The sequence below is a fragment of the Thermobia domestica genome, chromosome 7 (genome assembly GCF_964235325.1).
Source record: "Thermobia domestica chromosome 7, izTheDome1.hap1.1, whole genome shotgun sequence".
NCBI classification, from domain to species: Eukaryota; Metazoa; Arthropoda; class Insecta; order Zygentoma; family Lepismatidae; genus Thermobia; species Thermobia domestica.
This window is the reverse complement of record NC_137460.1, coordinates 113,069,503-113,085,462: the sequence shown is the minus strand read 5'-3', so window position 1 is coordinate 113,085,462 and position 15,960 is coordinate 113,069,503. Positions and strand designations below refer to the sequence as shown.

Genomic DNA, 15,960 nt, shown 5'->3' with positions numbered 1-15,960 from the left:
AGCTGGAGCAGCTCTTGAAACCATATCGTTGGAATAACAGGAACAATCAATGTCACGCAATCAGAGTGATCCGTCACAACCTAGCCATTGAAATATAACCCTTTCACGACCATAAGAATTTTAGACAAGGAAAAAAAAAAAAATATTTTTTAAGCTATTTAGAGTAAAGCTGATACATGGATTCCAAAAATAGACATTGCAGGTGGATCACTTCAGCGGTTATCTAGTTATGGTCTGGATCTCTGTAGTCAATTAAGTTTATTATTATTATTATTATTATTATTATTATTTTATATAAATAAACATAAACGGTTCTACCTGTGATAAGTTCTAACTGTTTTATTCCTCTGCATTAAAATAATTGTATATGCCAATACAAGTGTTTCCTATATATTTCATAAGCCATAAGTAGCTGATAGAAATTATACAAAACGAGAGGCCGATTTTCAAAAGTATTGAACAGTTTATATTCAAGCTCCATTTAGGTAGTTCCTGCATCTTTAACACCCAACACGCGGAAGTTGATATTTTAAATGGTCCAATATAGTTTAGAATTTTAGAACAGTTTAAAGAAATGGGACTAGTATGTCCTTTGGTTGTGAAGAGGTTAAGAACTAAATAGATATTTGAAATATATGTCAGTCTATTGAATATGTGCCCAACCTGTACAATTTCTTATTCGTAAAGCTATTAGAGAATAAAAGTTATAATTTTCGTCTTCAACAGTATTAAGTGTATAAAAGTAAATTTAATAGTGGATTTTATGGTTTCTCTTTTCAATAGAATATTGAGGTGATAGAATGGTACCACAGTAGCCTGAATTGAATTTCATACGTTTTAGTAAAGGACTAAGTAAAACTACTTTTGTGTTGCAGGTTCAGTGTCTGAGCTGGTTGTGCGTTGGTTAAGTACAACTGGGTTAAATCCAGAACTGTTGATAGATAAAAAGGACGTTGAATTCCAGAAACCACTGAGTAAGAAAAAGGAGACGGAAGACGCCGAAATGGAGGAAGAAGAAACTGTTGAGGATATGGAAGTAGGAGTTGAGGCAGTTGATTTGGATGACAATTCTGCAAAAATATTGGGTAAACAGATAGTTTTTGTTATTCTGTGAACTGATTATATTGGAAGAAACAAACATCCTTCTGCAGATATGCGTTAACGTAATCAAATGATCGGCGCCTACAAAATTTGAAATCATATGACATCTAAAATCGTTTAATGAGCTGCCACAACCAGGGATTTAATCTAAAACTTAAAAAACAATCAGCATTTTTGCGGAAGTCAGAAAAAATCCGTGTAGGATGCTATTTTAGAGTTTTGATTAGCATATTTAGTTTTCCTCTCAAAGAAATTAAAATACATTAATGTAAGAAAACAATATGGAACGTTAAAATCTCTTAAACCACACTTACGATATTTCAGTGCTGGAGTACTAGTTTTCTCGACGGATAAAAGAAATAAGTGGAAAAAAAAAAATCTATGGCTTGGATCTAACAGGGCCAATGTCACTTTTTTGGCAAAAATGATATATTCTTCAATTTTAACGTCTTTAAATGGATATTTCTTGTGTAAAAAGAGCAAATGTCAACACGAAATAGTTCGGAATATATATAATTTATATTAACATTTGCCTTTCTTGCACATGAAAATATCCATTTATAGGCGTTAAAATTGACGAACATCTCATTTTTTGCCAAAAAGTGGCATTGCCACAGATTTATTCTCGTACAAGCACAAGTAAAATTCCAGCAAGAAAACCATGTTTAGTCTATTACAATCTTCGTGTACCACCATGCTTTTGTACAAAGGTACAAGATAAGTCCTCCTCACGCTTTCCAAAGTTACTAAAGATATTCAAATATGTGTTCCAACTTACCCAAGTCCAAATTTTCTCATTGATTTATTATTTTAATATAAAGACTTCCATTATTATTCTGTCAGTCTTATTAAATAATCGTGAAAATATGTTGAGAGATTTTAGTGTTAAGCTCGAAAATTTTTTTTATTAATATTTAAAAGATTTGGTACAGTTTTTTTTTTCTTTCTTTTTATTTTCATCATGATCAAGTTGATTATGTCGATCATTGTTGCAGAAATAAAAATAAATACAGTGAAACCTCTGTAAAGCAGACAGCCGTGGGGAATCAAAAATTGTCAGCTATAGAGAGGTGTCCGCCTTAAAGAGGTTTCAATATTTTCTTACAAAAAATTAGTAATCAAGGTGATATGTAATTAGAAGAAAAATATTTTTGTATGAATTGTGTATTTACGAATATTACCAAAATGTTACGATACCTGTATTATCCTCCGCCATCCAATACCCCGTGTTCGAGGCACAACATTGAAATAAGATGCTATAGTTCTCTGCACTTTACACTTATCACTACTTACTACGTTTTCAGTATGGCGCTTTAATTTGTGGGCTAATTTTAGTCCAGAAGTGTCTTTTTTGAGACAATATACATACCCGCGGGCAAAAAGTACCAAACTTGTCTTCTGCTTGGTCAGAGATTCCAGAGGGACAGTAGCATAACATGTCATCCCTAACGGTGGGCAACTGTCAATCACTTTTGTGTCTAAAAGAGTTTGGGTGGGAGTGGTATGCAAGCAAAGGACATGAGAGTGTTGTTAAACTGAGACTTCGTCTGGATTGCTGAGCAGCCAGTTGAGGAGGCAAAATGTTGTCACAATCCTTCCTTGATGACACATGTATTCTCTATATATATAAAAGAGAACGTACAAAATTTTGTCCGCTCATCACGCTAATACGGCTGAACCAATTTCTTTCATTTTTGGGGGGTTATTAGGATTTGGACCCTAGATGGTTTTTATCATATCACTTTAATTTTTAATTACCAGTGTCTTGAGATAATTGACCATTCAAGTGTCCATAACGTACAAATCCTTTGTTATTAGTTCATCATAGGTAAAAATAAACGTATTTATATGCAACCCGCATGACCGTGTCACTCGGCGGGTTAACATAAATGACAGGCGATATACAGCGGAAAATAGCTTGAATCTTCTGTTTAAAATTTTTTAATTGATTTGCTTATTTTTACAGACACTTTTACAATATGCCAGCACCGGGATGACCGCAGCGAAGCGGGGCGGGTTAACATAAATGACAGGCGATATAATGTTAAGATTTACTGCAATCTTCTATGGTTTTTATCATATCACTTGAAAGCGAAAAAGTAAAAATTATCTAAGTAACAAAGTTTATTGCGTTCCGGGGTGACCGCAGCGAAGCGGGGTGAACGCTGCTAGTAAATTACTAAAATGTATTTTTACAGTACTTTCCAACTTGTTTCTAGAGAAAGTGTCCGTAATACGGAGGTAAATAATACCTATAAAAGACAGAAAAGGCTGTCTGTGTCCGTACTAGAGAGTGTCCGCTTTAGAGAGGTTTGACAATATATTTTTTTCCTATTGCAATGTTTGGGGATTACAAAATATGTCCGCTACGGGAGGTGTCCGTTAGTAGATGTTTCACTGTATATAGCAAATTATGAAGATTCTTTTAGCTGCAAGAGCATAGCTGGTGACAATATATTAGTTTTCATGTAACTACTGTGCCTGGTTTGCAATAAAAACATCTAAGTTTCTCTTCTAACTGCTGTCTTAAAATACTGAAAATAGTTAAAAATGTATACATCTTTCTATAATAGAAATCAGTATTTTAAAGTTACTGGTTTGTGATTGAAAGAAAGAACCAACTTTAAGGAAAATGTGCTTTCTAACATTCAAGTACCCGCATCTGCATAATTTGTCCGGGAACCAGTGGCGGCTTTTGAGAGAAGCACATCGATAAAAACTAAAATTTTCTCGCTGTAAGTTAAGGCAAGAAAGCTTCATACACCTGCAGAAAATAGTGTATAAGAATTAGTACATTGTGTAAGCTAGAGCTCCCTCGTGGCCGTATGGTTAGCGTAAGCGTCTTCGGCGCAGGAGACCGAATACAATTTCCTGTGGAAGCTCATATGACTCGAATCCCACGTTAAGCTGTAGATTCACGTCTCCTAGTTGAAAGGAACGATAAACTCAATCCAGCCAGTTAGTTTAACTTTGTACCCTTAGCTTGTAGCGATAAAAAATTTTATTTTTTACCAGTTTGACTTATCCTCAAGAACAGCCACTGTTAGGAACAATTGACTGTGATAATTTTGTTTATAGGCGAAAAACTTGAGCAATTTTGGATGAGAAGGACACATTTTTTTTCGGCCATAAAATAAAATTGACACGGTGAATCGTCTTGGGGTTTCGAAATTTGGATTCGACGTAACTAAATACATCGAATCCATACCCTCGAGTCGAGTCCGCTGATCAGATTTTTTATTTTTTTTAATTATGTTTATTATTATTATTATTATTATTATTATTATTATTATTATTATTATTATTATTATTATTATTATTATTATTATTATTATTATTATTATTATTCTGTCTTACGTGTATCCTCCCTATCTAAAATCGCTAGACTTTTGCCCATAAAAAACTTGACACGATTGATCGTCCTGAGGTTTCGAAATTTTGATTCTGTGTAACAAAATACATCGAATCCATACCATGGAGTCCGGTGCACATAACTTCTATTTTTTGTGTGGCTCTGTTACTAATTCATTATGTGAGCATAATATGCCTAGTTCATAATCATTATTGTCGTCATCATACCTTCTCGATTCCAGCTTTCTGCCACGTTTGGTTGTGTATGAGGCCCCTCCAACGAGTTTCATGCCACATTCTTCATTCTGGACCTTTTTTTCCTCTTATTCCCCTTTTCAGATGTAGTCGTACTTCATTCTGCTGTCTCTTCCTCGATCTTCTTCGTATTTGATACGTTCTCGGATTCTTTTTTATGTTGTTTTATTAGTAGTAGTACCGTAGATGCGGGCTACTTGGACCCAATTTTGCAACAAATTCGTTCTTTCGGCCTATTTTCATCCACGAAAACTTGAAAGCTATTGTCATAACCCATATTAAGTGGAGCTACAGGCTTTATTGCACACATCGAGGACAGTTTTAGTTACATATATTGAAAACAAAGCACAGGCGATTATTGTAAAAAATGGGTCCAAGTAAGACTCGCGTTCGGGCTACTTGAACCCACCCCCATATTTTCCTGCAGAAAACCATTGAAATCTGCTCTGAGACTAAGTAAGACGTAGGTGTTTCAAGAACAACACTTTTTATTTACTGCAAACCACAAAGAGAACATGTTAAGAGGTACTATCAAATATAGCTGATTACGTTTTCTTCTGCAGCTGCACGAGCCCTATCTATATTAGCAGCGAATCTAGTTGTTGACTGGAGGTGCATTTTCTGAAATAACTTCACTCAATCTCGACTGGGAAGATTGTCTTAGAAAGCAATGACAGTTCTGCCATGCATGGCAAAATAGGACTTCACAATAAATCTGAAATGAAGTTAATTAACGAGGAATCCGAAATCACAAACTTTATCAAGATGACTAGCGAAGGCTAATTCTTCTTCTTCAGTGAACACTTTCAGATGGCCCAGATTCTGCCTTGACCTATTCTTTAATCTTCTTTCTATGGTGGAACGACTTATCTTGAAGTGAGCTTCTGTTTCTTTTCGCGACATTTTTCCCGACTGAATTGCTGGTAACCGTCTTCAAGCTGTTATGAAAAATCAGCATATTTTCGACCTGCAGGTAATCTTTTATATTGATGTACCATTTTGTACCGGTATCCTTAAGGAAACAATGAAAAGTCCTTACTTGTGTGACACGTGACAACAGACCTTTATTTTTCATTGATAAAGATAACAAAGGATGGGGTGGGATAAAGATAACAAAAGATGTGGGACAAAATATCCATGTTTTCCAGGTCATATGTACACACTTCATATACTGTATACTGCAATTACGCACACATCTTATTGTATATGAGAAAGTTTACCATGTCAGTTTCATTAATCTATATGTAACTACTTTTGTGTTTACTTAGCATTGGTTCCTCTTCCTTGCATATAGTGTCCACACATAAAAGTTTGGCGCTCAATAAATACACTCTTTTCGTCAACGACCTTTCTCACCAATGCTGCTCAATCGTAGTCTACCACAGAACTAGTTTCAATGTGTGTACGCCTGTATTATGATCCCATCTAACGGATCTAACTCTGAACTCACTCATTATTGCATTGCATATGTGACTTTAAACGAGTTTTTGGTATGGGTCCAAGTAGCCCCTTAAGGGTCCAAGTAGCCCGCAATTACGGTATTCTTTTAGTTATTTTCTTGTATATTTTTCATTTGTTGTGAATTCTTTTATTTTTTCATGACATCTGTGTATTTTTTAATTTTTATTTATTTTTTATGTGGGTTTTTTAAGGTTTCTCAGAGTTTATGTTTGATATACACCCTTTTAGAAATTTTATTTTTAATCATTATTTGTGTTGCGTGAGACGTTTTGTGAGAAACATGTGTCAGCATTGTCATTATCATAGCTCAACTGATGTCTTCATTAAACACCTTAATTAACCGATCGATCTTCTTCGTATAGCCGTTTCCTTGTTATTTTCACTAGAAATTGTTCCACCCAATCCTTCATGCCGCTATACATTATACGTTATTATAATAGCGACATCTGTTAGCATGACTTTATTATTAGGAATAACGCGACACAGAGACTGAGACGTTTGCTGTTTATCATTAGGATGTGTAGAAATTTTTTAAATAAGCATTCTTCTTTTCACTTTTTCTACATGCCATAGTAACGTATCACATTATTTTGTACTCTTTAATGAATAGTCTTTTGGTTGAGTGCATTTTTGATGATTTTAAAATTCAGTATTTGATTATGTCTTGTCTTTCCTAGAACGCTTTTGAAGAATATTATCTTCTTACTTGGACTTTATCTTTTCGTCATTATGTGTGTTTTCCCTAGCATAGAAATAAGATGAAATTAAATCTTTCAGTTTTACGTACACAGTTATGCTCTGTAGGCTAAAGCAAACGGAGGAACTCCAAGAAAACCTATGGACATGATGTTGCCTATCACAAACTCGCATGGCCAGGGATCCCTCTCATGAGATGTTTCCCCAGCATCAGTTATTGTGCGGATAAAGTATGTGTTGTTGATTGTTTAAAGTCCCATTTCAGCATGCGGGGTATATAAGAGAGAGAACCTTCTGATTAAAATAGGATCCGAACTGCTACTCGTGTTATATCCGAGGCTAGCACCACCAGAACCATATGTGCAGAAAACGCAATGTTGACCACAGAGAGACACGAAGTATGTTTTCTGTAGGATCATTTTAGCTCCTAGGTGTGTTCTTATCCCATATCAGATGTCTTGCACCTTCATAAAATTTTCCTTCTTGTAGTTTCCTAGTAATTTCATTCGATCGTCTGCCTTCACGTTTGATCTCAGATACGTGAATGAAGTTCGTATTAATTTAAAGTTAAAAAAAAAAAAAAAAAAAAAAAAAAGGCATAACTACGAGTATAAGTCAATAAGTATCTGCAATTAATTTTTATTATTTATTACCACAAGAGTGCAATGTTGTTATTCATATCATTTTTCAACAGAGTCACCCTGCTTTTCAATGCACCTGGTCCACCGCTGCACAAGCTTTCCGATACTCTCTGCGAAAAGGTTTTTGGTTGCGCAGCAAGCCACGAATGCACCACTTCCTTCAGCTGCTGATCTGAGCTGAATCGACGGCCTCTGAAAGCATCTTAAAGTGGACCTTACAGATGGCAATCAATCTAGGGGCGAGATCGGGACTGGATGCGGGATGCTCCAATACCTCGAAACGCAGCGTCTGAAGAGTTTGAGGGGCGTGGGCGGCGGTTTGTGGATGCGCATTATCATGTAATACAAGAACGTCTTCCGACAATCGACCTCTGCGTACATTACGAATTGCAGGCTTCAGCTCGCTTACCAGCATATCACTGTACCTTTTACTGTTTATTGTTGATCCTTTTCCAGTTATTGTTCCAAGATTGGCCCTTGAGAGTCCCAAAACATTGTGAGCATCACTTTCCGTGCAGAAGTTTGACTCCTGAATTTCTTCGTAACAGGAGATTCGGGGTGCTTCCATTCCATGCTCTGGCGTTTGCTCTCTGTTTCAAAGTGATGAATCCACTTCCAGATTCGCATGAGAAACGTTTTACCTTCGTTAATATAACGGTCCAGTAGGTGCTGAAAGTTTCTCACACGATTTTGCATGTGCTTTTCATCGAGTGTTTTTCGGAACCAATCTCGCACAGACTTTGTAAGAATTGAGCCTGGTATGCATGATGTCATATGCTTAACCATGACTGGTCTGCATATGGGTTGCCACTTCATCAACAGTCACTCGTCTAGTATTCAGAATCAAGGCACGGAGTCGTTTAATAATGTCATTAGTTGTTGCTGTAGCTGAACGCCGTGTTCTTTCCTTATCCTTCACGCTCGTTTGACCACGTTTGAACTGTTCAATCCAATGGTAAGCACTTCGCTGTGTCAACATATTGATCCCGTATTGTTCTGAAAGTCTATAAATTTCCCTCCGGGTACACCTTCAGACCACAAAAAACGGATTATAGAACGCCGTTCTTTAATACAAACAGAGAATGACGCGGCCATCTTTACTTCGCAACAGCGCAAATCAGACTGATGTGGTAATGCTGCAACCTTCCACAGGCGAAGCCAACTGTGACATTTAGTTTGGTGAGCACATAATTCTGTAGAACCAACCTTGGAAAAAAAAAAAAAAATAGAAAAATAATGCAGTTACGTATTGACTTAACCCTATGACAAATATAAACTTTACAGCCAACTTCATAAGCAACTTTTCTAAGTTTATCAAGGCTGACTATGTTGCTAATAGTAATGCTTCTTCTTCTTTTAGAATATTTGTCTATAATCAAGAGCCACTTTCCATATAGTCTTTCATCTAGTGTTCTGCTTGCTAATTTATGCTGGGAATTTGCATTAGCGTGGCATAGGCAAGTGGATGAACTCGAAGCTCTTACTGCTACATATAGTTGTCTTAAAATCATTCCATCTCCTCACATGAAACAAGGTAAGTACTTTATCAGTAGCACGTTTCTTCTTTTGCCTTCGTAGCGTATTTTTTTCAGTGACATTCTTATAGAATGAAATAGCAAAATAACTATGCGCTTTGATATTTAACCTTTTTTCCACGAACAATTTACTTCGTCTAGTAGGTGCCGGAAGTGATTTGTGAGTTGCTTTTATGGAAGTAACGATGAAAATTTTCCACTTCTGAAAATCTATTCTTTTTTGTTTGTTTTAAAGGGATGTTTATGAATAAGATCAGACTGCACATTAAATTCTTCAAGCTGTGTAAACCGAAACACTTTTTTTTTTTTTTTTTTTTTCCTGAAAACTCTTCTTTCTTATCATATTGATCCAAGACATCGGAAAGCCTTTGTTTTATACACCGGTTCATGTATACAACGTACAATATTGTTTCATACTTAATTATATTAACATAATTTTGTTCTATTAATATACAAAGATCAAGGCCGCTCGAGTAAAATTACGGATATATAAAAGAGCTTGAATTCCGATTTTGTGGAAAATGATAAATACATAAAGTTCAAAAATTTTAGATAAAGCAAAACTTTATTTATTTATTTTATTGTATTTTTAAATTATCTACTTAATAGCAGTAGAAACTAATTCTTCCCCGAAAATTTTAAGTGAGAAAAATATACATATTTATATTATTTTCTCTTGAGAAATGAGCATATTTTCCAAGGAGAGATTTGTCTATATTTCACACACTTTTTTATTATATGATACAGTAATGTCTGATGTTCCTGAGGTATTTGGCGCTCAGTATGTCTCTCGTAAAATCGTCTGCAATTTTTTCCAATAAATAAAACTAATTATATTTGGTGTGTTTTAGAAATGCAAATTCACCATACACTTCATTATAATCACATATTTAAAAATTACCTAGTTACGATTTAATGAATTCAATATAACTGGTAATTTGAACGATCATTTAATAACTATTTTTAATCAGATACTTTTCATTAAAGGTGAAATATTTTCCGGAAATACATAGTAGAAACTTTTCCTCTTTAAATCTATGGATAAAAGTGTAAATAACAATTTGCGACAGGAATTTATAAGTATTTTCTCGTACGATTTCACTACGAAGATTCACTAATTCTTTGGATCCGAGTTTCTTAGCTATGTGAAAGCAAAGGACAAGCAGCATGTATTGAAACATATGAAAACATGAAATTAAAAGCCTGAATGTCATGAAAATCCTAACTATATATAAAACTACATGAACTGACATAAATTAAAGGAGCACTTCTGGTTGACGTAGAAAGTTGAAATTTGTCGTGATTGTAGCTTTCCGGGACTAACCGACAGAAAAATTGCCAAAAGTGAATACTTTTAATTTTTAGGGGTTCTAAAGGGGGGATGAAGAAATTCCCCATGTTATTTAAATGGTCCTTTTTTGGACCTATAATTTCATGTTTTAGGTACTTGGAATTGCAACACAAACCTGAAATTCGGTATGCTTGTACGTTTTCGTTAATGTTATCTAAGTAAATCAGTGAAAATAAAAATTTCCAATTTTATAGTGGTTTTATGGGGAACTGAAAAATCTTTTCCATGCTATTTATATGGGACGTCTTCTACACTCCAAAATGTTTAGGCGCATCCGGCAGGATTAGAATGATAAAATTTGGCATGATTGTAGCCTTCCGGGCTAACCGAGAGGAAAATTGCCGAAAGTGAATGTTAGCAACTGCAGTATCATACTTTACGCTATTTTTCAAATTACAAGAAAAGAAACAGTACAATGTTGTTGTGGAATATTATTGGCAACTGTATTCTTTGCAGGTTTTATTTAAAGATTCTCGTGCAAGAAGAAGGGGCGGGGGGGATTTCCAACTAAACTGTAAAGGAGGTTGTTTTCTACGGAGTTCTGTAACAAGATGAGTTGCTGAACGAAATATTCCAACCTGGCCACAGATAGAAGCATTTGTGAACTCCTTTTCAAGATAGTGAAAGAAGCGTAGCAGGATCGACTTACCATGGCAAAACTGATTTTTCTCTTTTGTTGCAACAAAACTGGAATTAAACTTAGTCATAACGGGGATACGTTTCCATCTTTAGCTTTAATTAGATTTAATGAGGGTAACTTAGTTATCGCTGAAGCTCAGATTGAAACTGAGATTAAGGTATGGTTCCTTGTCGAGCTTCCGGCGTATTTATAGATTTATGTTTCAGTTCATGAAGAATGAACTTTGGATAGAACTGGAAAGCATATAGAAATAGATAATGTTTAAGCCCCTGTGCCGAAAACAATAACATTGGCTTTGCTTCCTCGAACATTCGGAAGTATTAAAAATAAGAGTAATGAAGAAATAAAAGAAAAGGAAAAACAAACAACGAAAAAGATCTTTTAATCTTCAAAGTGGAACGCTTACTGCTTCTGAAAGCCTTAGTTCAAAAACTCTAAGATGCAAGCTATTGGAGCTTCCGGAAGTAAGATTGTCTAGATGTCAGTCCGAATGATGTATAATCTGATGAGAATCTTTTAGGAGCTTTTGGTCAATACACTTTTAACTTCGTAGTGTTTGAAGTAGCTTTACTTGGAATGCAACTGTTGCTAAAGAAAAGGAAACCATAATCTTATTAGATGAAAGAATGATTGCAACAGCCAAGTTTTGGCCTCAGTTTTTGCCACACGCCTCTCTAAGAACAAGCAAATGTGATTTCGTGTAAAATTGTAGATAATCCTTTAATCCTTGGAAAAACTCTGGGAGAGTTACGCGTTGAACAGTGAACTGTCCTAAGTAGGAATAACTCCTTTTCTTCTTTCAGAGAAGAGAGAGAAAAGAAACGTATTATTTCAAGGAAACTCCTTCATGTATATTGAAAAAAAAACTTTAATAAGTCCTTAATAATACTTTAATAAGTCTGTAGAATGAGGAAAGTTTCTCCCAGTAATTTCGACTAGATTGTATTACAGTCACTTGCGAGAGTAAAGAATAAGCGAAATAAGTTGGAAAAATGGTAAATTCGGATTTAACAAAGACTTCACAAAGAATTTTTACATTAGGCAAAAGTTGTAAACAATTTCGACAGAGCACAGAGAAAATATATTACTTGTATTATGGAGGATGTCATGTTTTGTATTATATACAAATTTTAGTGTTCAAATATTAACTTTGAAACACCAGAAGTTCATAAAATCAGTTTATTATTATTATTTTGTAGGATTGTGCAGTTTATTTTGGTCTATGTATTTGAGTCAACGTTTGGAAGCAGCGACAACTTTAATCGAAAAAGTTGGAAAAGTGCCAAAGGAACGTTTGTGTAGACGCGATATAGGAATTTCAGATATGCAGCTGTCAACGTTTCTTCAACTTTGTACAAAGTTCCTTGAAACTTTCATGGAAGTAAGTTAACTTCTCATTTGGCGTACCAAAAGTGTATTTAAAAAAAAAAGTCTATAAACTTGAACTAATTTATGCCATGTTGTCTACTCTATACAAGGTACAGTTACTTCAAAAGTTCATATTTGCTTCGTTTGTCAGTAGTTGCCAAGTGAAGAGACAAATAACTTAAGTGTAGTTGTCATCAATGTTGAGAGAACATAGTTGTTTGAAAATTATTAAAACTTGCAATTAAATGCATTCATTACAGAACAATTTTGATTGTGTAGGTATTAATTTTTAATCGCGACTATATGATAGTTTAATCTCTGCTCTAGAAGAGAATAGTAATTTAAGACGATCCTTTCTTTGCTTCATAATATAATTAAAATAAAATGCGTATTTCATTCATATTAATATATATAATCTTGACAACTTTACGAACTAGTAACGTATATAGGTATAGAATTTAGGTATTAATTATGACTGTGTACAACGTGAGAGGTTTTGATTGTAGAGATGAGGAGAATTATTGCACTTTTAAATACACTAAATGTTTTCTGAATTGCACCTCCCAAATGTACTACTTCATTGGTTCATTCTTTATACAGAGAATGAAGAATCTCAGTAAGTATAATGGCTAATGTGTATCCACGGAGATTCGACTCCATATACTGCGAGTGACGGCGTAAAGAGTGGATATATGTCACTGCCTGTTGCATACTGAGAATGCTCGTTTCACAATATCCCCAGACATTTTATTAAAATCCTGGGTTAGAGGCAAATATGTACGAAACATCTAATTGAAAATCACTTCCAGCCAGTCAGGCGCAATCGTGCTTTGGTGGCACAATGCATTGTTGTTCGGATAAATGGTAATAGAGGTGTCATTGAGTTTACACTTCTAACTTCTCGTAACAATACTCAACAAATGCCAAATGGCAGTCATCACAGATTGATGGTCTCATTCCACGCCCACAGAAGCATCCGACACATTACATCACGCCCCTCCATTAGTCTCTACAGGATTTATATTGCTGTTGACCCCAACCATGTCTATCTACGCGTATTTGAAGTAGCAAAATCCTTGACTACCTATCGCTTGAACACATTCTGTTAAAATATTCGGCAATGTAATCGAAATGAGTTGGACTGGATGTTTCGTTAACAATGGATGACGAGTAGTCGTGTGATATGGAAAATTTCATATCGCCAGTTTGCGATGCACTCATTTGGGATGTGCATCTACATTTGTTAGCCCCCATAAATTTCCTGACGTTTTTTGATGGTGAGTTGAGCTTTTACGACCCGTTTTATTTGACGATTATTTATGTTATGCTATCACCATTGCAGTTCTGATTTTCTTTGGTTAGTGGCTTTATTTTCCCTCTAGGTACATCTAATCGGGTTCATTGTCGTGAGTTACTGATGCATCCCGTCCCCTCTTTAAATCCTTATTACCTGCCATTACAAGGTGTGTTATTTAAATAACAAGTACTCGTAACGCGTCATCTGAAATCGCTGTAGTCTCGTGATATGATGAAGTGCAGGAGTTGTTCATTGCAGTTTGAGTGATGGCCACAATTCAGTATCCACTGAGTATCAGTAGAGGTAGTCTTATGAGGGAAGTCTTAATCTATTCCTTCATTGCTCCTATTTCTAGATTTCCTTGCTTTGGAGCACTAGAAAGAAACGACTACCCTACTCTACTTTACTGGTTTAGTGGCGCCGCCTACTAAAAGGGCTGGAACTTGTTTTGAGGCTTAATATTCAGGCAAAAGAACGTAAATAGCAGACTTTAAATTTCATTGTACCTCTGTTGTAAAATTCGACATAAAATTCCCTAGAATTTAGTGTATTATAATTGTAATTATTATTATGCGATGCCAATTTACATTGGAATTATTAACAGACAACGAGAACTGCAACAAAGGAAAAGGAAACTGACTAGTGCTTATATTTAAGGCTACCTTTCCGGCTTTATTTGGTAAAACTTAGGAAAAACTGGAAAACTTAAGCCGTAAAACCCTAGACCTCCCTATTACAGAGCAAGAACACTATCAATTTTGCTATGGCTGCTCGGTTTTAGAATATCTATAAATAAAGTAGAGGGAATCCACTGTATTTAATTTTACCTGTTCTCTTTTGCAGTCAAATTGTGTATGCGAAGTGACGGAACCATACCAATTGTTACACGAAGAATTCTGGACTGGCTACCAAACTCCAATGCCACTTGTGGAAGTAGCTGTTAAAAAACCAGCAGCCAATTATGATCTCATCGATCTTCATTATCAGTTGTCTTTATGTTTGTATATGCTGGTCACTTTCAACCTACGTTCAGTCCGCCCAATGACGTATTTTGATTCTGTGGTAAGTATTTGCAATTTTTTCTTGTTTATTTAGAATATTTGTCTTTTATTATATTCTGACTCTGAAATACAGTAAACGACTGTTGTGTTATTTACTTATACGTAAGAAAGAAGTAAGAGAAGAAACTTGTAAACACAGTCTTCCCCCTACCTGTGAGAGAAGCGAGCCAAGGAGACAAAGAAAAGGCCTTCTTTTTTCATTTAAATGCTCCACCCTTCACCCTTCGAATGAGAGCTTCCCATTGTGGCCGTAACCATATGATTTTTTAACTTCTTTTTAGGATTAGAGAAAGAGAGAGAGAGAGAAAAAATTGGTTTCTTCTGCCCTTCACGGGATAAGCAAGAAAACTGGAGTCTCACTTCTTGGTGATATGAACAGAACTATCATTGAGCTTCCCATGATTTACCTTGCCATTCAATGCTTTGTTCATCTCCAGATAAAAGTGAACGGGCTTTAGAATCAAGAAAATGAAGGAGGCGTAAAAATAATAAAACATAGTAAACTAATAAATACTCAAGTATGCATGCGAACAAACGGCTATTGCAGAATCGAAAAAAAAAAAATCTTTGTCATTATGCATACAGAACGGACGTTTATCGAGCGAGGCGGGGCACGGTACTCATTAGTAGAGTTCTCATCTTTGGTGCAAGGAGTCCTTAGCTTGATCCTAGGCATTTGAATTTGTATTGAACAGCATCGTGTTTGTGGGATTCTTCTGTTTGCTCCCACATTCTTATTCCACTCATCGTGGGACGTTAAACTATTTTTTTTCTTTTGTTTGTTGCTGTGAGATACCACTCCAGAGATAGAACCTAAGAAAATAATCAACGATTGTATCTTCTCATATATGTAGTAAGATTAGCACTAGAATTTTGTACTAGTCGATTACAGTGAAAATACTTTCTCCTAATAATAATAATATAAAAACTGTTTTTACGGTTTGTACTTGCAAAAGCACTCCCGAAAGGAGGGCGATATATACTACCTTTGCTAATAGCAGAAGTCGACGGTAGTTGGCCATGTCTTTCTGAATGAAGAAAAGTTATACAAGCGAGACAAGTTACCTCGACGACAATAAATGAACGTAGTTACTTTTCTTATTGAACTGTTAATTCATGGGCGTAACGTAATTATATAAAAGACTGTTGATAATATCGTTTGCAATTATTTTGTTCTTCACATAGAATCACCAGGAAATTTAA

At 35.3% G+C, this 15,960-nt stretch overlaps 1 protein-coding gene across 2 annotated transcripts in view; it reads left to right on the top strand.

The window, feature by feature from the left end:
* Rab3-GAP (Rab3 GTPase activating protein) overlaps positions 1–15,960 on the top strand; it is a 90,397-nt gene that overhangs the window by 48,605 nt on the left and 25,832 nt on the right. For both annotated transcript variants that reach the window (XM_081765176.1, XM_081765175.1), the window contains exons 17-20: positions 876–1,085; positions 8,866–9,039; positions 12,231–12,412; positions 14,540–14,758. In XM_081765176.1, coding sequence (XP_081621302.1) covers positions 876–1,085; positions 8,866–9,039; positions 12,231–12,412; positions 14,540–14,758 — 785 coding nt within the window. The remainder of the gene's footprint in view (positions 1–875; positions 1,086–8,865; positions 9,040–12,230; positions 12,413–14,539; positions 14,759–15,960) is intronic.